Source organism: Mobula birostris, chromosome 32 (assembly GCF_030028105.1).
Source record: "Mobula birostris isolate sMobBir1 chromosome 32, sMobBir1.hap1, whole genome shotgun sequence".
In the NCBI taxonomy this organism is placed as follows: domain Eukaryota; kingdom Metazoa; phylum Chordata; class Chondrichthyes; order Myliobatiformes; family Myliobatidae; genus Mobula; species Mobula birostris.
The window spans coordinates 28,020,895-28,044,996 of record NC_092401.1 but is presented as its reverse complement, the minus strand read 5'-3'; the positions used below and the strand labels follow the sequence as shown (position 1 = coordinate 28,044,996).

Genomic DNA, 24,102 nt, shown 5'->3' with positions numbered 1-24,102 from the left:
TAGCTACAAAATCCCTCCCGCTGCTCCGGTCTACCGCCGCTCTCCTGGAGCAGGCAGACTGAGAGGGCGGTGTTAGTTACACAAACTGTTGTCCATTGTGCTGTGGTTGCTTGGTTAAAACGGGGGCAGTTGATGTGCAGTAGGGCTACTTATTGTTATCCTCGAAGCGAATCCCTCTGTTACGATCACAATGCACACGGTGAAATCGGGACTGATAGATTCATTGTTTATTTCATATGTTTATATTTGTGAAGAAATGCGATATTTAAGGACATTTTGCATGTAAATGGTTGTTTTTTTAATGATCCAATTAAGTTAATGATTTTGAAGAGCTGTGAACAACGACATTAAAATAAAAACACAAAATAATTGTCAAATAAACATGCAAGACCATAATAAATGTTCTGCATGGCGTGTACAAATAGCACCATCCAAATCAACACACACACACACACACACACACACACACACACACACACACACACACACACACTCATACACACACACACTCACACACACACAGACACACACACACAGACACACACACACGCACGCACACAGAAACACACACAGACACACACACACACGCACACACACACACACACGCGCACACACACACACGGACACACACACGCACGCACACAGACACACACACACACGCACACACAGTCACATACACACACACACACACACACACACACACACGCACGCACACAGACACACACACGCACACACACACACACACACACACACACACACACAGAACCGGAACTCCGACAATGTACCAGATGTCTAGAGACGAGACACGCTTGGATGCGCTTACACGTTGAATGCACCCAGACCCACCGGCATCCTCCCGGATCTGATCCTGTCATCTCTTGATACTCCTCCCGCAGATGCGGCCTATCCTGCTAACTATTTCCAGTCTTTCCGTTTTCCAAAATTCAAAGTAAATTTGTTACCAACGTACGTCATCATACAACGGCCCTGAAAATTATTATTTTCCAGGCATTCACAATAGAACAAAGAAATACAATAGAATCAAAGAAAAGACCGAGAACCAATGTGCAAATAAGAGAAATCGTGCAAATACAATAAAGAACTAAATTAATTAAAGAAACAGATAAATAAATAATAAGACCCTGAATTGTAGTGGAACTTGAAAGTGGGTCCATGGGTTGTGTTCAGTTCAGTTCAGTTCAGTGTTGAGGTAGGTGAAGTTTTTATGTGAAATACCCTCAGAAACCCGGACACACCCCTGTACAGAGTAGCGCACACGTTGAAAACTCACACTGTCTCCACTTTCCGAGACAATTTATCCACACTTTGTGTCGTGTCATCCAGGTTAGTGATTTCCAGCATCTACTGTCTCTTGTGTCCCCGGGTTCGTAATAATCCCCTCCGTCTCACTGGCCCTCATTCACATCAATTTAAAACCTACCTCTTGAGCCTAACTGTTGGTCATGATGTCTACTACCAGCGGTCAGTTCTCCGAGACAATCTTCCCGAGAGATGCTTGTTAAATAGGAAGTGTTAAATGCAAGTGTTTCAGAGGTGTGCTGGGTGAACGAGGCAGCCTTTTCACATGCATCGGATGGTTTCGATCTAGTTAACTATCCTCTTGGAGTTGGTTCAGGGAACATTTACCGTTACATTCTCCCGCCCGACATCTTACGGAGATCTGGACATGTATACGAGCCCAAATCCCATTGCAAATTTAACGCCTGCCCTAACCCACAGTAAATGCAAACTGTGCGAAATGACTTGTCTCCTTACGTGATCGATTAGCGAGTTGCAGCGGAGTTACACCTTGCGCCGCGACTCAAAGATTTCAGATGTGAGAATGAAAGTTTGGAACACTTGCCGGGTTCAGAATTGCTGTCTGAACGCCGTGAGCCTCAGTTAGCAGAAGACTAGGGTGAAATTTCGTTCGGTCAGGCTGGGAAATCGATTGTTAACTTCTTCCTTGAGTAGAGGGGTGACACGTGAGGCGTTGTATCCGCGTTCTGGCCCGGGCAGGATGCTTCTAAACAAAAGGAAGGATGCAATGCCCAGGCGTTATAAGACATTGGTCAGACAGTACTCGGAGTACTGCGAATTGTTTCAGGCTCCTTATTTGAGAATGGATGTGTGGGCTTTGGAGATGGTCCAGAGGAAGTTCATGAGAATGGTCCCGGTGATAAAAAGGTTAACGTATGAGAAGTGTTTGATGGCTCTGGGCCTGCAATCGCTGGTATTTAGAAGAATGAAGGCGGAATCTCATTGAAGACTGCAGGAAAGTGAAAGGCCTACATAGAATGGATGTGGAGAAGATGTTTCCGATAGAGGGGGAGTCTAGTACCAGGGGGCACAACCTCATAATAGTAGGATGTCCGTTTAGAACAGAGATGAGGAGGAATTTCTTTAGCCAGGGAGTGGCCAGTCTGTGGAATTCGTTGCCTGATGGCTGTGGAGGCCAAGTCATTGGGTACACTTAAAGTGGAGGTTGATAGTTTTTTGACTAGTAAAGGCGTCAAAGGTTACGGGAAGAAGGTAGGAAAATGGGGTTGAGGGGAATAAGCCATGATCGGATGATAGAGCTGACTCGATGGAACGAATGGCCTAATTCTGTTCGTATGTCTTATGGTCTTACGATCTTATGGTTTCACAGTAATCACCTCCTGTTAGTGGGCAGTGATTTTTAACAAGTGTGTGCCAGTTCGCGGGATGTTAACGCCAATCCTCAGCGGTAAAGTCGATCCCGATTGTTTCCTCCCGGCTGGTGTGATTATTCGCATATCTGAGACACGAGGGAGTGCAGAAGCTGAAATCTGGAGAGCCACGAAATCTGCTGGAGGAATTCAGCGGGTCAAACTGCATCTGTGGAGGAGGGGAGAGGGATTCGATGTAATTCTCTCTTTCTCTCTTTCTCTCTCATTCTCTCTGTCCCCTCTCTCACTCTGTCCCCCTCCCCCTTTCACCCCTCTCCCCCACTCACCCCCTCTTCCTCCCACTATCTCCCTCCCCCTCTCTCTCGACCGTCTCTCACCCTTCCCCTCTCTCCGCCCCGTCTCTCCCTCTCCCCCGTCTCTCTCTGCCCCCTCTCCCTTCACCCTCTCCCTATCTCTCTATCTCTCTCGCCCTCTCTTCTTCTCCCCATCTCTACTAACTACAAATAACTGAAGTCCCCCTCTGCAGAATTTCCCCCATGTGGTTGTGTCGCATCGTGGCCATTCACACACAGTATTAAGTTGTTAACTCATTGCTTTTTGTGGTGTTGTTTTACGTCGAACAGAAGACCACGGGAACAGATCCTTTGGCCCATGATGTCTGTTCCATCCATTATGTCAAATTAATCCCATCATATCCGTCTATTCTATGCACGTTCATGAGTGTGTCTAAAAGTCTCTTCAACCCCACTATCATATCGGCCACCCTGGCAGATCATTCCAGGCGCTCACTGATCTCTGTGTTTAAACGTTCCCCACCTCTCACCATAAATGCAGGCCATGTGGTATTTGACATCTCTGTTCTGGGGAAGAGTCGCTGACTCACTTTCAGTTTAATATGTCGCACGCATATCGAAACAGAGTGGAATGCGTCGTTTGCGTTAACAACCAACACACTCTCGGGACGTGCCGGGGCAGCCCACAGGAGTCGCCACACATTCTGGTGTCGACGTAGCATGACCATAAAGCTCGGCACAACAAGTAACAACACAACAAGAGCAAGGCTTTGCTGCCTCTCACACGGACAGTCCTCCAAACTCAAAATGTTATAAAACTTTACCCGTTTTCCCCTTATCCCCCGATGCTGTGTAAGAGTGACTTGCATTGTTATAGCACCTAAGGGCTCTGACAATTTTCCACGTGGAGTTCCAGAAAGGGAGGGCAGGTAAACACGCACCAGAGCCCACTGAGCGGTCAGCGGAGTTAAAAGGTGAGCCGCTAAGATCCTGTGCGTCGACATCTCGGAGTATCTGTCCTGCACTCCACGCGATATCGCGATTTGCGCCGTCGCGAAACAGGCAACCCAGCGGCTAAACTTCGTAAGGAATTTGAGGAGGTTTTCTATGTCACGAAAGACTCTTTCAAATTCTACAGAAGTACAGTGGCGAGCATTCTGACTAGTTGCATCGCCGTCTGTTGTGGAGGCTCCGACGCAGGGATCACAAGAGACTAGAGAGCCGGGCCCATAGCGGACTCAACTCTCCCCACTACCGAGGACATCTTCAAGAGGCAGCATATCAATAGGGATCTTCTTCTCACCTCGACTATCGGAGAGCAGACACGGGAGCCTAAAATCACACACTCAAGGATTCGGCTTCTTGCACCCCACTCCCCGCCTTTCATCAGTTTTTTTTAACGATTCTTGAGCCCATGGACACTACCTCGCCGTTCCCTTCGTTTTGCGTTATTTATTTATTTTGTAATTTATGCTGTTGTATTATACTGCTCCAATAAACAACAAATTTCACGTCATCTAGCACAGTGAGAATTAACCGGATTCGGAGTCTGGTTTAGTTTAGTGCGGGATTAGTCAACGACTCTTGATGTGGTGTCATAGAAGAAATACATTTGTCTCTCTTTGCCATTCCGAATCTTTCCCGATTTCAGTGTATTTTAATTTAAACGCCCCCAGGCATATTTTTATTTTCTTCTCTTTTCTGTTTTTTTTTAAACTGGGGAGGCTTCTTATCTAGGTACAGTAACACGAAAAGAGAAGCAGGGTCGTTCCGCAGATCCACTCGGCTGAGCAGAGTGGACTGTTGCCAGAAGGCACCGATGGACAGATCCGCTTGCCCAGTGCGGCATTTCACACTTGTCAGAAAAACATCTTTCCCCCTGTATTTTTTAAAAGTCGATGACTTCCGTGAAATGCTCAAATTGCCTCTCCGGTGGGCTCGACACGTTTAGGAGGAAATTTTGTGACGACAACACTGGCACGGAAAGGGGTTTAGTTTCCGAAGAGGTGGAGGAATGAGAAAGTGTGAAGATAAGCTGTGGCAGGATGAAGGGAGATAACTGGGAGCAGAATTAGTGGGAGATGCGGTGGTGAGGATTGGGGGAAGGGATTTTTTAAAAAAACAAAGTAAGCTTTATTCGTAATTAAAAATATTTTTGCAAGCATAAATTGTACAATGTGCTTGCATTCTTGCATGCACAGTTTAAGGCCCCCTGGGGTAGTACATTAGTACCATAATTGCGAGGTTTCCTCACCCAGCCAGGTCCCTTCCTGCCCAGTAGCTGTGCTCCTTCCCAACTGAGCCCTTGCGGTGGCTACACTGAGTTTCAGCGTGTCCCTCAGCACATACTGTACTCCTGCAAACTGGAGTGTGCCAGTCAGCAGCATTCCTCTACGGACATCTCGATATGCTGGTAGACCACTGTTCCTCTTGAAACGTAGACTGATCATTCTCTTCCACACATGTGGCCTGGCCTCCAGCATTTTGTGTATATTGCTCTGGATTTCCAGTATCTGCAGAATGGCTTTTGTTTATCAATAGACATCTGTTTTATAATGAGGTGATTAAAACTGTCCACCATTCAATATCTCTTCTAAAGTAGGTTTGTACAACTTCCCTACTTTTCAATTCTTATCATCCAGTAGTAAATCCAAATAGAGTCATGGAGCACTACAGCACAGAAGCAGGTCCTTCAGCCCATCTAGTCTGTGCCCAACTGTTATTCTGCCTAATCCGATCAAACTACACCTGGACCATAGCCCTCTAAACCCTTCCATCCATGTACTTATTCAAACTTCTCTTAAAAATGAAAATCGAACCCACATCCATCACTTCCACTAGCACCTTGTTTCACACCCACATCTCCCACCGAGTGAAGAAGTTCCCCTTCAGGTTCCCCTTAAATAGTTCACCTTTCACCCTTAACCCTTAAATGTTGGTTTGCTTTCTCGACTTCTGGTGGCTGTACTCCAAGGCCTCTTTGTTCTCTTCTCCACCAAGCTTGCACAAAATGAAGCCTCCCTGTTCTTCCTGCCCAAGAGTTGTGTCTCCCATTTACCTGCATCCAACTTTCTTTGCCAATCATTTGCCCAGAATGTGTCATCCTGTAATGACTGTCCTGAAACCTGATACACACTCATTCTGTTACTGGTCCCAAACAACTTTTCAGGCATTCTTTTTTCATTTATGAGGAACATTGCTGAAAGTATTTTGAAAATCTAGATTCATTGAAGTATATCTACTCCACAACTATTGTCCCTTGGCTTTGTTACCTCTTCAGTAAATTCAATGAAGCTGGCTAAACATTATTTTCCTACTTTCTACATCATTCATTTCCCATACCGTAAAAAAAAAACAAACATCTGGAAGAACTGCCCAAATGAAGAAACTCAGCTGAAATGTTGACTGACAATTTTCCTGTACAGATACTGCCTGGCTCACTGAGTTCCTCCAGCAGAGGACTTAATGATCTGCAGTCTATTGTGTCTCTGTTGTCATCTTTCATTGTTCATCTATCCTCTCCTTCTGCAGGGATTCCATTGGTTTTCCTACCATTAATAGCAAGCTGGTTGATTTACAATTCTCTGACATATGCCATACCTCTTGTCAAAGGCATTACATTCGGTACCCATCCGTTCACAGGCATTACACCATTTATAGGAAGTTTTAAACTTGTGTAATACTCTCTTTGCTGTGTCTTTTCTAGATTCTTTAATACATGGAACAGGCTTCCTCCAGCACCTTCTTTGTTTGAAGTCTATTCTATTTTTCGTCTGCTTGTTTGCTTACTCGCCTCATTACCAAATGTCATATCCATCTGTTTTATCTCTCTGGTAAGAACTGCATTGAAACAACAAATTTACACTTCTGTCTACTTCTTTCATTATTTGAGTCATCATGTTGTCTTTATATTAAGACAACATTCCCTTTTCAACGTTACCCTTTACTCTGATGTCTGTAAAACATTTTCCTCTGTTTCCTACTTAATACACAACAAAGAACAGTACATGACAAGATCAGGTACTTTGGCCAAGATGTGCTCATCTAATTGAGTGCCTAACTAATCACTCCTGCCTACACAAGTCCATATCTCTCCATTCTCCACACATTCAAGTGCCTATCTTTCTATCATACCTGCCTCCTTTACTATCCAGCTCAGAAAGAAGCTCTTTGGCCCACCGAGTCTATGCTGTGCTTTGAACCAAGCTGGAGCTGACTCCTGCCCTACTTCTCATTGTGAGAGAAGCTAATTGGGCAGATCTGGCAAAGAGCCAGTACAATCCTGAAGGGCTGAATGGTCTTTCCCTGCCTCTACCAGCACCCCTGGAAGGGTGTTCCATGCATCCACCACTCTGTGTAAAAAACCTACCTCTGACATCCCCCCATACTTTCCTCCACTCACCTTAAAATTATGCCCACTGGTATTAGCCATTTCTGCTATCCACAGGATCAATGCCTCTTATATTCCTGTATATTTCTATCAAGTCTCCTCTCATCCTCCTTGCCTCTAAACAGAAAAGCCATAGCTTGCTCAGCCTTTCCTCATAAGACATTCCAGAGAGGATGTGCTGCCCGGGAACTCTGCAGTAGCCACCATTCAGTTGTGAACTTCTGAAACTGACCTCAGGGGTTTAGTAGCTCACTTGAAGCCAAACACATTGGCTCCACCACAACCATAAGACTATAAGAGATCGGAGCAGAATTAGGCCATTTGGCCCATCAAGTCTGCTCCACCATTTCATCATGGCTGATCCATTTCCTTCTCAACCCCACTCTCTTGTCTTCTCCCCATATCCTTTCATGCCAACTAATCAAGACCCTATCAACCTCTGCTTGAAATACACCCAATAAGCTTGACTCTACAGCTGCCTTTAACTACAAATTCCACAGATTCACCATCATCTGGTGAAATAAATTCCTCCTCAAATCTGTTCTAAATGGATGTCCCACTATTCTGAGGCTGTTCCCTCTGGTCCTAGACTCCCCCACCATACTGCTAGGGTCCTCCACAGTGACCTCTCCATGTCCACTCAAAGTTCAAAATTCTAAGTAAAAATTTATTATCATGTCAGTATATCCAACCCTATCAAGGCCTCTCAACATTCTAGATTCTTCTAAATTCTAGTGAGTAAAGGCCCAGAGCTATCAAACGCTGCTCATACGATAAGACTTTCATTCCCAGAGTCATTGTTGTGAACCTCTTCTGAACCCTCTCCAATGTCAACACATCATTTCTTAAATAAGGGGCCCAAAACCGCTCACAATACTTCAAGTGGAGCCTCACTAGTGCCTTATAAAGTCTCAGCATTACATTCTTGCTTTTATATTCTAGTCCTCTCAAAATGAATGCTTATAATTGCATTTGCCTTCCTCAGCACTGACACAACCTGCAAATTAACATAAAAAGAAGTGGTCCCAACACCAACCCCTGTAGAATACCACTAGTCATCAGCAGCAAACTAGAAAAGGATCCCTTTATTCCCACTCTTTGCCTCCTGCCAATCAGCCAATGCTCGTATCTTTCCTGTAATACCATTTGCTCCTATCTTATTAAGCAGTCTCATGTGAGAGAGCTTGCCAAAGGCCAACTGAAAATCCAAGTACACAACATCTATGGATTATCCTTAGTCTATCCTGCTTGTTATTTTCTCAAAGAATTCTAACAGATTTGTCAGGCAAGATTTTCCCCTGAGGAAACCATGTTGACTTTGACCTATTTTATCCTGTGCCTCCAACTACCTTGAAACCACATCCTTAACAATTGATTCTAACATCTTCCCAACCACTGAGGTGACTTAGCTGCCTTCAGACCTTTCAGTTGTCTCCCAAGCATCTTCTATCTAGTAATAGCAACTGCACTCAGTTCTGCCCACTGACACTCTCAAACTTCCGGCATACTGCTAGGGTCCTCCACAGTGAACACTAATACAAAATACTTATTCAGCTCACCCACCATTTCTGTGCTTCCATTACTACCTCTTCATCATCATTTTCCAATGATCCAATATCTACTCTTGCCTCCCTTTTATTCTTCATATATCGAAAAAACTTTTGTAATCCCTTTTGATATTGTCAGCTAGTTTACCTTCATGTTTCATCTCTTCCCCCACCCCCACCCCCCATGCTTCTTTAGTTGCCTTCAGTTGGTTTTTACAAGTTCCCCAATCCTCTAAATTCCCGCCAATTTTTGCTCTATTATATGACCTCTGTTTTTGCTTTTACGTTGGCTTTGACTTCTTTTATTAGCCATGGTCATATCATACTCCCTTTAGAATACTTCATTGTCTTTGGGATGTATCTATCCTGTGCCTTCCGAGTTGCTCCCAGAAATCCCAGTCATTGCTATTATCCCTACCGGTATCCCCTTCAAATCAATTTTGGCCAACTCCTCTCTTATGTTTCTGTAATTCCCTTGACTCCACTGTAATACTGACACAGCTGATTTTAGCTTCTTCCTCTCAAATTGCAGGGATATATTCCATCTTATAATGATCACTGTCTCCTAAGGGTTCCTACATGTTAAGATCCCTAATAAAATTCAGTTCATTACACAACACCCAATCTAGATTAGTTGATCCCCTAGTGGGCTCAGCCACAAGTTGCTCTAAATAGCCATCTTGTAGGTATTGTACAAATTCTCTCTCAGGATCCAGCAGCAACCTGATTACCCAATCTACATGTGTATTGAAATTCTTCATGGGTATCATAACATTACCCTTTTGACATGTCTTTTCTATCTCCCATTGTAATTTGTAGCCCACATCCTTTCTACTGTTTGGAGGCCTGTATATAACTCACATCAGAGTCTTTTTTTACCCTTTTAGTTTCTTAACTCTACCCACAAGAATTCTACATCTCCTGATCCTGTGTCACATCTTTTAAGGATTTGATTTCATTTTTTATCAACAGAGCCACACCAACCCCCTCTACCTACCCCTGCCTGTCTTTTCAATACAATGTGTATCCTTGGATGTTAAACTCCCAACGATAATCTTCTTTCAGCCATGACTCAGTGATGCCCATGACATCATCCCTGCCAATCACTAACTGTGTGACAAGATCGTCGACCTTATTCCATATGGCATTCAAATATAACACATTCAGTCCTGTATTAATCACTCTTTTCGATTTTGTCCCCTTTTACACTGCAACTCATCCCACTGACTGCAATTTTGTCCTGTCATCTAAGAACATAAGAAATAGGAGTGGGAGTTGGCCTGCTCCACCATTCAATAAGATCATGGCAGATCTGAGCATGGACTCATCTCCACCTACCTGCTTTTTCCCCATACCCTTAATTCCCTACTATGCAAAAATATATCCAACCTTGTCTTAAATATATTTACTACTGAGGTAGTCTCCACTGCTTCATTGGGCAGAAAATTCCACAGATTTGCCACCTTCTGGGAAAAGCAGTTCCTCCTCATCTCTGGTCTAAATTTATTCCCCCAAATCTTGAGGTTATGTCCCCTAGTTCTAGTCTCACCTACATGGAAACAACTTTCCTGCCTCTATCTTATCTATCCCTTTCATAATTTTATATGTTTCTTTAAGACCTCCTCTCATTCTTCTGAATTCCAGTGAGTACAGTCCCAGGTGACTCAATCTCTCCTCATAGTCTAACCCCCTCATCTCTGGAATCAACATGGTGAACCTCATCTGCACCACCTCCAAAGCCGGCATATCCTTCCTCAAGTAAGGAGATCAGAACTGCACATAGTACTCCAGGTGTGGCCTCACCAGTACCCTGTACAGTTGCAGAATAACCTCCCTGCTCTTAAATTCAATCCCTCTAGCAATGAAGGCCAACATTTCATTTGCCTTCTGGATAGCCTGCTGCACCTGCAAACCAACCTTTTGTGATTCATGCACAAGCACTCCTAAGTCCTTCTGCACAGCAGCATGCTGCAATCTTTCACAATTTATATAATAATCTGCTGCTCCATGTTTCCTTCCAAAGTGGATGACCTCCTATTTACCAACATTGTATTCCATCTGCCAGACCCTTGCCCACTCACATAACCTATCTATACCTCCCTGTCGACTCTCTGTATCCTCTGCACAATTTGCTTTTCTACTCAATTTAGTGTAATCAGCAAACTTAGATACACCACACTTGGTCCTCTCTCTTCCAGATTGTTAATGTATATCGTGAACAGTTGTGGGCCCTGCACCAACCTCTGCAGCACACCGCTCACCACTGATTGCCAACCAGAGAAACACCCATGCATCATAACTCTCTGCTTTCTATTGATTAACTAATTCTCTATCCATGCTAATACATCACCTTCAACTCTATGCATCCTTATCTTATGGATAAATGTTTTATTGAACACCTTCTGGAAATCCAAGTAAATAGCATCCATCTGTTCCCCACTATCCACTGCGCTCATTATATCCTCAAAGAACTCCAGTAAGTTTGTCAAACAGGACCTGCCTTTGCTGAGTCCATGCTGCAACTGCCTGATGGATCCATTTATTTCCAGATACAGTACCTTGCTATTTCATCTTTAGTGATAGCTTCAAGCATTTTCCCAACTACAGATGTTAAACTATAGCTACCTGCCTTTTGCCTACATCCTTTTCTGAACAGTGACGTGACATTCGCCTTCTTCCAACCTGTTGGGACCTCCTAGAGTCCAGAGAATTTTGGTAAATTATCATCAAAGACTCAACTATTTCTGTCATTTCTTTCTGTACCCTGGGATGCATTCCATCAGGACCAGGGGACTTATCTATCTTTAGGCCAACAAATTTGCTCAGCACTGCCTCTTTAGTGATGGCTATTGTATCAAGGTCCTCGCCTCCCATCACATTCATAACATCTCTCTTCAGTATGTTAATGTGTTCTTCACCATCAAGACCAACACAAAATGGTTATTTAAAGCTTCGGCCATATCCTCATTACCAAATATCAATTCCCTCTTTTCATCCTCCATGAGACTTACATTCACTTAGCCACCCTTTTCTGCTTTATATAATTATTAAAATTTTTACTATCCATTTTCATATTTTGTGCTAGTATATTTTCATAATCTATCTTCCCTTTCTTTATTGCTCACTTAGTGGTTATTTGTTACTTTTTAAAATTTTCCCAATCTTACAGTTTCCCACTACTCTTGGTGACTTTGTATGCATGAGCTTTTAGTTTGATGTCTGCCTTTACTTCCTTAGTTATCCAGGGCTGACTGTCCCCACCCTTACTGTCTTTGTATTTAACTGGAATACACTTTTGTTGAGCATCCTGAAAAATCTCTTTGAGAGTCTTCCATGGTTCCTCAACCACCCCACCATATAGCCAGTTCTCCCAGTCTACTCTATCCACAACCCTAACTATGCAATCCACCAGGATCCATATCCCATCATGGTTCAGGTGGAGCCTGTCCCAGTGGAACAGTTCCCTCCTTCCCCAGTTCTAGTGCCAATTTCCCATGAATTGAAACCCACTTCTCTCACACCAATCCTTCAGCCACACATTTAACTCTCTAATCTTCTTAACCCTGTGCCAATTTGCACGTGGCTCAAGTAGTAGTCCAGAGATTACCACCTTTTTGGTTCTGCTTTTTAATTTGGTCTCTAGCTTCTCAAATTCCCTCAGCAGAGCCTCCTTCCTTATTTTACTTATGTTGTTGGCACCCACATGGGCCACGACAACTGGATCTTTCCCCTTCCACTGCAAATTCCTCTGCTGATCAGATAAGATGTTCCGAACCCGGGCACCAGGCAGGCAACTCAGCTTTCAGGACACTCTATCCTCATGACAGAGAACTCTGTCTATTCCTCTGACTATACTATCCCCAATTACCACTATATTTCTTTTCTTACCCCCCTCTTGAATGGCTCCCTGAACTACAGTGCCACAGTTAAGTAGCTCATCCTTCCTACAGCCCCCACTCTCATCCACACAGGGATCAAGAATCTCAGACCTAATGGACAAGCTCAAGGGCCAAAGCTCATCCAGCACTGTCTCTTGGATCCCACTACCCTCCTCACTCACAGTCATGCCCTCTTGTCCCTGACACAGACTAAATCTGTCTGACTTTCCTGACAGTCTCATAACACACCTCATCTGCTTGTAAACCAATAACCCTATCACTTCAGTTCCCAGCCCCCTGGCAAATTAGTTTAAACCCTCCCCAATAGTTCTTGCAAACTTGCCTGCAAGGATATTGGCCCTCCTTGGGTTCAGGTGTAACCTGTCACTTTTATACTGGTCATATTTTCTCCAGAAGAGATTGTAATGATCCAGATACCTGTATTTGAAACCCTACCCCCTGCACCAGTTTCTCAGCCATGCATTGATCTGCCAAATCATCCTATCCTTACTCTCACTGGTGTGGGGCAAAGGCAGCAATCCAGAGATTACTACCCTGGATGTCCTGCTTTCAGCTTTCTACCTAGCTCCCTAAATTCTCTCTTCAGGACCTCCTCACTTATCCTCCCAGGTGCAAGTTCCTTTGACAAACCAGATCACTTAACAAGGAGCAATCAGCTTTCATTAAATCTCTAAATCCACAGCACATCGAGCCTTGAAGTGGATGGGTTACAGCAGCAGAAGCCAGTGAACATTCTGTGGCCATTTCATTTGGTACAGGAAATACCTAATAAAATTGCTATTGAGTGTATATTTCTTATTATAATTTATAGTATAATTTTTGCATTGCACAGTACCGTTGCTGCAAAACAACAGATTCTGAGAGTTATGTCGGTGATAATAAACCTGATTCTGATCACCACAGTGAGTGCTGGCAATGACTGAACCCAGGTAACGGTAGACTCCGTCGTGATGAGTGCCGGCAACGACTGAACCCAGGTGCGGAGGGATGGCAATATCCCATGTAGAGATGAAAACAAGAGGTGATAGGAATACCTACAGAGCATTGGTACATGACCGAGTGACACCATGAGACAAATCATTCTAAACACGAGGTCTCTGAGCCAAGAGCGTTAAATGAGAGTCTGCTTTAAATAATTATAGAATGCAGAAAGCCCATGCCAGTCACAATTAACTTGAAGTCACAATCATTCAGAAAGCATAAGGGCTTAACGACTCTAGTTAAGACAAAAATGAGTAAATACAGGTGCTCATAAAACCTAGAGGGCCATTGACTATGGCAAGCCGCAGGGCTCATGGCATGGATTCTGATTCAGATTCCGTTTCTGTATCTGTGACAAGAAGACACCTGCACCTGTTTTACCTTTGTCGTTATCCTTCCTCAGCCACTCTTGTCTGGATGTGACTCCTGACCCACATTAACTCCAACTTACACATCGGTCCAGGAGCAATTGGGGATAGGTAACAAATGCTGGCATTGGCACATACTATGAGATTAAAATTTAAAGTTTAACTTTATTTGTCACCGGTACATTGAGACATATAGTAAAATGTGACATTTGCATCAGATCAAGCATGTCCTCAACTCACGAACGTCTTTGTAATATGGGAGGAAGCCAGAGCACCTGGAGGATACCCACGTGGCCATGGGGAACAGCAAATGATAAACACATCCTGATGAAGGGTCTCAGCCCGAAACATCGACTCTTCATTCCTCTCCATAGATGCTGACTTACCTGCTGAATTCCTCCAGTGTTTTGTGTGTGTTACTCTGGTTATGGGGAGAACGTACAAACTCCTTTCAGACAGGGCAGGAATTGGACCCTGTTCGCTGGTGCTCTAAACCACTGTGCTAACTGCTTTGCTACCATGCAGCCGCTGTCAAATACGGAAATGAAACTAAAACAGACAGCCAACAGGAAAAGTGGGATCAGTCTCAGTCAAGTGGGACCAGTATGGATACGATAGTTTGAATGGCTTGCGTGCCAGAAACCTGCATTCTAGAACATAAAGCAACAGAGGCAGGCCATTCGGCCCATTTTGTCTGTGCTGGCCATGTTGCCAATTTAAACTCGTCCCGTCTGCCTGCACATGGTCGAAATCCCTCCATTCCTTCTCTGTTCACCTGCCGGTCTAAATGCCTCTTACACGTTGCTGTCGTCTCTGCTTCTATCACCTCCCGTTGCAGCCCGATCCAAGCAGCTGCCATTCTCTGCAAAAAAAAATTACCTCGCTTAACTTTCCCCCCTCTCACCATAAAACTCTACATTTTAGTATGATATATCCATCCTGGATGAAAAGGCCCTACCTAACCTTTCCACGCTGCCCATCATTTATGATGATACCCTCAATATGTATGCTTGACTACCAGAACCCCTCTCAAACCACGGCCTCCCAATCAACTCTCCGCCACCATCAGCACAAGATGAAAATGATTGTCTCAATCTGGCCTGTTCTGAGTGAGAGGTCATCGTGTGAGAAACGTTCCTTCCGTAGGGCTGGGCTAGAATCAGACAAAAACAAACAAGTCCTGCCTTCATTTCTGCGCCAGAAAGCCGCTTTCATTTAACACTTTAATACATAAACCACTCATCTTCCCCGATTATACTGAGCGATTAATTTGCAGTGTATTTGCCCTGGTGGTTTTTTAAAAATCTTAAGGTACCTTTCATCCACCCACACTTTAAAAACACGATGGCGGTTTTGAGTGCCAACGCTGGGTACGTTCTCTTTTTTTATATAAAAGAACATTTTGATAAACCCAGTTTTCTTCTGAATTACACTGGATAATTGAAGTGTACAGTCGGCCTTAAATTAACTATTTTTGTAAGCTTCTTGTCTGTCACCTTTGTGTGCGAGTGTGCTACGTGTGAATGCGAGAGGGAGAAAGAGAGAGAGAGAAATATGAACATGTGAGTGTGTTTGCGTGCGCGCGCGCATGTGTGTGCGTATGTGCGTGTGTCTATGTATATGCGTGTGTGCGTGTGTGTGTGTGTGTGTGTGTGGATGTGTATATGTGTGTGTGGATGTGTATATGGTGCGTGTGTGTGTGTGTGTGTGTGTGTGTGGATGTGTGTATGGTGTGTGTGTGTGTGTGTGGTGTGTGTGTGTGTATGTGTGTGTGTATATGTGTGTGTGGATGTGTGTATGGTGTGTGTGTGTGTGTGTGTGTGTGTGTGTGTGTGTGTATATGGTGTGTGTGTGTGTGTGTATGTGCGTGTGTGTGTGTGTGTGTGTGGATGTGTGTGTGTGTGTGTGTGTGTGTGTGTGTGTGTGTGTGTGTGTGTGTGTGTCTGGAAATGTTCCGGGATTGGTTAGAGAGCCACAGTGGTTTAAACCATGTGAAGCCCGGCCAATTCTGTCTCCCGCTGGACAAGACACCTTCTCAGGACCTTTAGCTTCTCTGGGCTGCTTTAACGAAACATTCTTTTTACCTGACTCCCCGAAACCATTCCGGATTCCTGCCTCAGTTAGACGACGGCTGGTTTACCTCCGAATTCTCTTGCCCCAGAACCAAGACAGCCGAAATCTCGACGTAACCTGCTATTTCTGCCTGAGGTACCGCGAGGGTAACAGAACATAAGAACATAGAACAAACACTATGACACAGTATAGACCCTTTGGCGCAAAATGTTACGTCTACTCTAAAATTCACAGCCCTCATTTTTCTATCATCTTATTAACAGCAGGTAAAGCACGTTTGCCCGTTCTAATAACGGCCCTCACGCATCTCAGAGAGCAAGATCGCTCACGAGTGCAAACTTTGAAATGGGACAGATCCCCTCGCAACAGCCTCCTCCCTGCGGCTCTCGCCGACACAAACTCTTATACTTCTGCGTTCTATCCGAACTCACACAAAACCTCATCCGGAAAGCACGCTCTAGTCCTGACCAACGATTTCGTTCATAGAGAACTGCGTTCTTAATCCGTATCGCAAAATTAAACATCTCGATTTAGCTGAGACAATCCAGTTGCTGCAGAACTCAGCGCTAAAAGAAGAAGTAAATCAGAGTGGAGATCGCATTATCGTTTAACAAAATTATCTTAAATTTTACATTGTTCTGTAAGTGTTTAAAAGTGTACCACACGCAGTTCGGGTGGCAGACCTTATAAAAAATTTGCTTTAATAAACTAGATACAATAAATACTGAACGTAAGCTATTTAATATTGATACATTTTAATGGGTCGAAAAGGCGTGTAAGACTATGTAAATACCGCGAAGAAATAAAAATAATTTATACCGAACAGTACGTCTGGAACTGCTTCAACATCAACCATAATTAAACTCGGCTCCATTGTCGTTTCCGTTACAATATTTACACAGATTAATATTCAGCTGATTAATGACTCGAGATCAAATCATTTACTTTGTATCCTTGAATGGCTTCCCAAAACAAAATCCTTTGACGATATCAGAGAGGGCTGGGGGTTCAGCCTCGATTGTTCTCTTCTTCTGAAACACAACACAATGAACACTGTCATTGCAAACTCTACTAGTTTAAAGCATACATTGTAGCATTGTATACGTGTATAATAAGACCATAAGACCGTCAGACATAAGAGCAAACTTAGTCTATTCGGTCCATCAATCCTGTTCCGCCATTCCATCATGGCATATTTATCTTTCCTTTCAGCCCCATTCTTCTGCCTCCTCTCCGTAAAATATATATTATATAGTGTAATATAGTTTATATAATCGTTCGTGCGTTTACTACGTGCCGTGTCGTATGACATGGGTGATCATGGTCCTTCCATGATCATGATTGTTCTTGGCAAATTTTTCAACAGTAGTGGTTTGCCATTATCGTTTTCTGGGCAGTGTCTTTTCCAGACGGGTGGCCCCAGCCATTATCAATACCTTGAGATATTGTCTGCCTGGCGTCAGTGGGCACATAACCAGGACTTGTGATATGCACCAGCTGCTCATACAATCATCTACCACCAGCTCCCATGGCTTCATGTGACCCTGAACGGGTTGTGGGGGACTAAGCAGATGCTACATACACCTTGCCCAAGGGTGACCTGCAGGTCAGCGCAGGAAAGGAGCGCCTCATACTTTCTTTGGTAGAGAGGGATCTAGTTAGTAGGTAAATTGTATTGTGATTAGGCCGGGGTTAAATAGGTGGGTTGCTGGGCGATGGGGCTCCAAGAAGCGGGTGGTCTGCTCCTCACAATATCTATAAATAAACTGTATCCTTGTAATACACTTCAAAGTTGCCGGTGAACGCAGCAGGCCAGGCAGCATCTCTAGGAAGAGGTACAGTCGACGTTTCAGGCCGAGACCCTTCGTTTCAGGCATTTCCAGCATCTGCAGAATTCCTGTTGTTTCCTTATACTATATACTTAATTAAGTATAAAGCATAAACTATAAAGTAGTACATTTAAGTAATGTACACCTTAAAATACACTTTAATGTGTACATTACTTAATTTTACTACTTTATATGGCTTTATAAAAGTATAAAGTGGAGTTCACAAGTTGAGTGTATTTGTATGTAAAGTGGTTCCAGCAGTTTGTGATGTTTACAAAATTTTCTTCGCAACCCTCTTTGTTCTCTTTTTGAGCTGATACAGCCTGTAGTTAAGAAGAGAAAGATTCAAGATTCAATATTGTTTAATGTCATTTCCAGTACACACGTGTAAAGGAGAACGAATTAATTGTTACTCCGCATCCTATGCAGCTCGCGAAAAAAAAACAGAAGATAAAAGCACAATAGTGAAAAAGTAAATCTAAATACATGAGATAGCTTGTGAACATAGAATGATTGTATGTCTATGAATTGACGCTAGGCACAGAAGTGCCTGTATATGACATGACTGAGAGAAAATGATCAAATAGTAGTGGTGGTGCGTGTGGGGGTGTGGGTTAGTGGGTCGAGGTGTTGATAAGCCTTGCCGCTAGGAGGAAGTAACTGTTTTTGAGTTTGTTTACAGGTGCATATTAAAAGGAGATCTGCGGGGCAACAAATCTTAAACACAAGAGATTCTGCAGACGCTTGAAATCCAGAACGCACACAAAACTGTGGAGGAACTCAGCCGGGCAGACAGTATCAGTCGTGATGAAGTGTCTCGGCCCGGAACGATGCTGCCTGATCTGCTGAGTTCCTTCAGCATTTTGTTTGCGTGTGTGGCGGGGGGGGGGGGCAAGTATTTCCTTACATACAGAAAGTGGTGGTTGCTTGGAATGCGCTGTCAGGAGTGGCGATAGACGGCAATAGGACAGAGGCGGGTGAGAGTTCCAAGAAAGGGGCCTGAACGTGCAAAGAATGAAGAGATACGAACACAGCGTAGGCAAAAATTCAGTTATACACCGTATGTTTAATTATCGTGGGGTGAAGTCCTGTTCTTCCGCTATACTCTTCGATTCTAATACAGTAAAGTACGTGCGGAATTACGTACAATCTAACACGGTACGTGTGAATAAGCCAACACTTTTTGTATCCCCTGGCCTGCACTGTGATTTCACCCACGGATTTTGCATGGATGCTGATACCTAAAGTGTAGATAACCGGGCGATTGGCGAATGCGGTAAAGACAAATAACCTTCCTTCATTGTCCGTGCTGAGCTCGGGTGCGGAGTGCATGCTTGAAATCCTCGGTCTCGTCTCAGAAAGAACGCTGATCCCATCTGTAGGGAGGTAACGGGTTGTTTAAACGAAACGTTATTCTGTAGCAGCATACTGGCGCGCGTACTGACTGGCTGCAAACTTCCACAAACCTCAGCTCATGAAGGACCACAGTGTTCTGCTACTGGACAGGGATGGCCGGGTTGGGTGAGGAAAGCCCTCAGTTATTGTACTTGCATACTACCCAGTGGGCCACATGAGTGGCGGCAGCGTTACTGATGTGTAGGAATGTATTAGAACAGTTCTGAAAACATTGACAATGAATGTAAACAATGAAAGAGTCATGCACGGTTAATTCTCGAAATTTTTATTTTGAATACAATTTATTTTGATTTAAAATAGTTATTTCTCTATTGTTCTTATTGCTCTAACTACCCAACAGTAATGCTGAGGAGTTGCAGAGGGGATTCGAATGGGCTGAGGGGGGATAAATAATAGACTAAAGGGAAACTACAAAATGCATTAGCTATGCTTCATAAATCCACATATGGCAAGGGTACTGAGCCTCACGTGATAAACTGGGGCGGAATTGTCCATGAGAGGTTCTGACAGGGTCGTTGTGGAGAACCTACGTTCAACAATAGTGGGTCGGCCCACTCAACGCAGAAATAAGGCGAATATATTTCTTTCCCTATGAAATACGTTAATTTTTTATTTGGAACTCTTCCTCAACAGGTGGCGAGTCTTTGAGCACTTTTAAGGCAGAGACAGATCGGTACTTGATGGGGAAAAGTAGAGGTGAAAAGTTACTGGGGCTAGAGGGGTCCCCGAGCAGATTACAATCGGATCAGCCACAATGTTTTCCAAATAGTGAAGCCGGTTTGAGGGCCGAATTGCCTCCTCGTGCTCCTAGTTCGTACAAGACCATAAGGCACAGAATCAAAATTAGATCATTCCGCCCATCGATGTCTGTACTGTGCCGGCCGCAAATCGCTCAGGCCTCCTGCTCCATCGGAATTTAACAGATAATGCTGGCAGAGTTCCCCGGGAATATATCCCAGATCAAAGGCACTGGGTTTTATTGGTTCTACTGACGATTCAATGTTTATAATTCCTTCCTTAGTTCTAACTAACGGGTTGTTAATGAGTTGACATAAATCCCGAGATCCCTTTTTCCTCCGGCCTGGTCCCACCCAGACAACTCCTGACACGACAGCACCTCGTTCACAGTCGTTACCTTCCCCGACTTAATTAAAAATTAGGTGATTAAGCATTACATTAGCAGCTAACAAAACACACACACACACGCGCGCACACACACGCAAACTTCATAAACCTGAAACTGCGCTTCCGAAACGAACCTCTTTGGTAATTCGATTTAAAACAGGCAGTTTCCTGTCTCCCAACATCAAATTGTAACATTTATCGTTGGAAGCAGGTTCCCTGTGAATTGAATATGTTGTGTAGATAACGCACTTGCAGGAAAACTATTCACAGCGACGAAAATTAAATAAAATTCCATTCTTGACACCCGGGAGAGTGGGATTTTACTGCATTTCCAGAGTCTGGCTCTCAGCATTGTCAAATACTTAACCGAAGATAGACCTATAGCGCAGTACAGGCCCCTCGGCCCACGATTTTAACCTAATCTAAGATCAATCCAACCCTTCCCTTCTATATGGCCCTCCATTATCCATGTGCCTGTCTAAGGATTTGGGAGATGGTCCTAATGTTTCTGCCTCTCCTGTGTGTTCCACGCACCCACCACTCTCTCGGTAAAGAACTTCCCTCTGACATCCCCCAATCGTCTTAAAATGTATCTTTCTATTTCATAGTCATATCTATTTATGTATTTATTTTATTTATTATTTGTAAACGTCTTATTTTATTTTGTTCAGGTTTGGGATCGTTGTTGGTGTGGGACACAAGAATCATTTGTCCAGTTGGTTCAGTAAAAAAAAACGACCCCCACCCCCACCCCACCGCCCTCAGCGGTGTGGTGTCCGACATGGTTTACAACCAACGTTTGATCGTACTGTTGATTATAACAGGCGGGAATTTAGTTGTTGGCAATAAAATGCCAGCGACGTATTTTTGAAAACCCTCCGAAATAAATGAATCAAGTTTATGAAGGATTAACACATACAAAGTGCTGGAGGAACTCAACAGGTTATGTAGCATCTTTGCAAAGAGATAGACATTTCGGGCCGAGACACTTGGTGAGGGCTGGAACGAAAGGGGAAAGAAGCCGGAAAACAGAAGATGCCTCTTTCCTTTCCAACCCTAATAAAGAGGCTCATCCCGAAACGCCGACTGCTCATTCCACTCTATAGACGACGCCTGATCCTTCAGAATTTTGTTTGTGTTTCTCGGGATTTCCAACATCTGCAGAATCTCTTGTGTTTAGGGTTGTTATGGTGGCTTGAATTAAATTGCGGATTCTCCAAGAAAACGACGGGGCATCGTAAAGGGTTTCGCTTCGTGTCCTTAAAAAGTACGAATCAGATCATTCTCATCCAATTTCAGAACACTTGAAATATCCAGGCCGTTTGGAACATGACGTCTATTCCACCTCCCAATATCAGGAAAGGAATTCTCTCTAGCAAGAAGTCTCAGAATGTACTTTTGGTTTTGGATTCCAGTCAGGAGATCCATACAAAAAAAGATCATAACGCATTGGAGCAGCATTAGACTATTCGGCCCGTCGAATCTGCCTCGCCAATGATTTAATATCCCCGCTCAACCCCATTCTCTTGTCTTCCCGCTATTTTTATTATATTCCTTACATTGAATGCAAAGTCACAAACAAGAAGGCTCAGACGGCTGGTGTTGCTGCGGAATAGGGCGAATTATCTTACCTGAACGGTCAGGGCTTCTTCAATAATGACTGTGGCTGAGATGGATTATCTTGTTTGCAAAGTTCGCTTCCTGTTGCAGGTGGTCATAACTTATGTTTATCAAGCTGTGCGAGGGGGAGAAGAGAGCGGAGAGCACAGGCAAGACGGGAGCCTGCCCTGTCCTTGGATAGAGAGGAGGAGAAGCGGGACTCATGATGCTATCTATGGAAAAGGTGGAGAACGGAGGGGACGCTTCCACCTTGACAGTCGGACGAGCTGGCGGGGTGGGGCTCAGGGGTGGCGGTCGGGGTTTCCTGGTCATCTCACTCCCTTGGATAAGGGTGGAGAGCGAGGGGAAGATGCCGGCAGGATTAGGGATGGGGTAATGGTGATGAAAGGCCAGTGCGGGGTTGGGAATCTGGAGGCCGTAACCGTAAGGTCCGTAACCGAATCCGGGGAAGCGTCCGCTGTACTCCCTCAGTATCCCGTTCTGCTGTTGCCTCTTAAATCTCTTCCTCCTCCTCAGGAAACTCCCGTTGTCAAACATGTCGGCCGAGTTGGGGTCCAGGGTCCAGTAATTGCCCTTGCCCGGGTTGCCCGGCTCTCGGGGCATCTTGACGAAGCAGTCGTTAAGGGAGAGGTTGTGCCGGATGGAGTTCTGCCATGCCGGGAATTTGTCTCTGTAGTAGGGAAACCTGTTGCTGATAAAGTCGCAGATCTCGCTGAGGGTCAGTCGCTTCTTGGGGCTCTGTAGGATCGCCATTGTGATGAGAGCGATGTAGGAGTAGGGAGGTTTCACCAGCGCGTTCCTGCTCGGAGGCTTCACCTCCTGCACGCCCGCGGCTGCCGTGGAGACGGTCCGACCGCCCTCTGAGTCCCTGTCCCCGGCACATTCCTGGCTGTCGTCGCCCACAACGTCGACGTCTGTCTCTTGCAAACCGAACGACCTCTCAGTCATTTCCGACGCCAGAGTCATTGTAAGTTGGTTAGTCTGCAAGTCTCCGAGTCCGTCGCTGCATGGAATAGTACTCCAAACAAGAGGAGAGAAAGACAACTTTTTAAGAAGGCAAGCGGACACATCCAGAGAGGGAGAGACCCACGCACACATCCACCCTTGAAAGCAGCCCAAGGTGAGAGTTCATCGGTAAATCATCGTTATTCTTGTTGTTGTTTGTCTTCCTTCTTCGGGATAAGAGGCCCACGAGCTGCGAGAACAGCCCGCTTCCCACTTTAAATGCCCCGGCCCCACCACCAACCTCGGTGACTGACGTCAGCCAGGAATGCGGAGAGTCGGCAGACACTCGGGAACTAATCACATGCCGCTTCGCCACTTCCCCGGCAGGTCGGCTCATCGGCCCGGCATCCGCGCAACGACGGCCCGGTACTGATTTGAAACAAAGAGTAACTAGCAGCAGCAACAAGCTGGCATTCATGAAAGTTCAAGGCTCAAAGTAAATTTATTATTAAAGTACATATATATTGTACTGAGGTTTATTTCTTGCGGGCATTCACAGTAGGTACAAAAACACACAAAGGTGGACAAGCAACCAATGTGCAAAGGCCAATTATACAAACACAAAAAATAATAAAACAAAATAATAATAATTAATAGTGCTGCGAACATAAGTTGTACGGTCATTGAAAATGACTCCATAGGTTAGAAGCAGTTCAGTGTAGCGTTGAGTGAAGTTATCCATGCTGATTCGGGAGCCTGATGGTTGGAGGGTAATAACTGTTTCTGAACCTGGTGGTGTGGGACCTAAAGTTACTGTAGTTTCTTCCCGAAGGCAGCAGCGAAAAGTCTTGAATTTAGTCTACCCTAACCTCCCTTTCACTGTTAATTGTATTTACTCATTTAACTCTTATTGAACGATGGTTTATTTTATTTTCCTCGAATATACGGCGTAGAGTGTCCACAGT

At 44.4% G+C, this 24,102-nt stretch overlaps 1 protein-coding gene across 4 annotated transcripts; it reads right to left on the bottom strand.

The window, feature by feature from the left end:
• Positions 1–16,938: 16,938 nt before the first annotated feature.
• On the bottom strand, positions 16,939–23,424 carry LOC140191158 (forkhead box protein D2-like). Of its 4 annotated transcripts, none has more exons than XR_011883764.1 (3): positions 22,204–23,424; positions 19,273–19,407; positions 16,939–18,354 (listed from the first exon to the last, which is right to left on the bottom strand). XR_011883764.1 is itself a non-coding variant. In XM_072248289.1 (2 exons), exon 1 carries the CDS (start codon positions 23,288–23,290, stop codon positions 22,223–22,225), a length of 1,068 nt encoding a protein of 355 aa, XP_072104390.1. In that variant the 5' UTR covers positions 23,291–23,424; the 3' UTR covers positions 16,939–18,354; positions 22,204–22,222. The 4 variants fall into 4 exon arrangements, 2 of the variants coding, with proteins under 2 accessions (XP_072104390.1, XP_072104391.1); XR_011883765.1 differs by having other exon boundaries at positions 16,939–17,233; XM_072248289.1 differs by lacking the exon at positions 19,273–19,407.
• Positions 23,425–24,102: the final 678 nt, after the last annotated feature.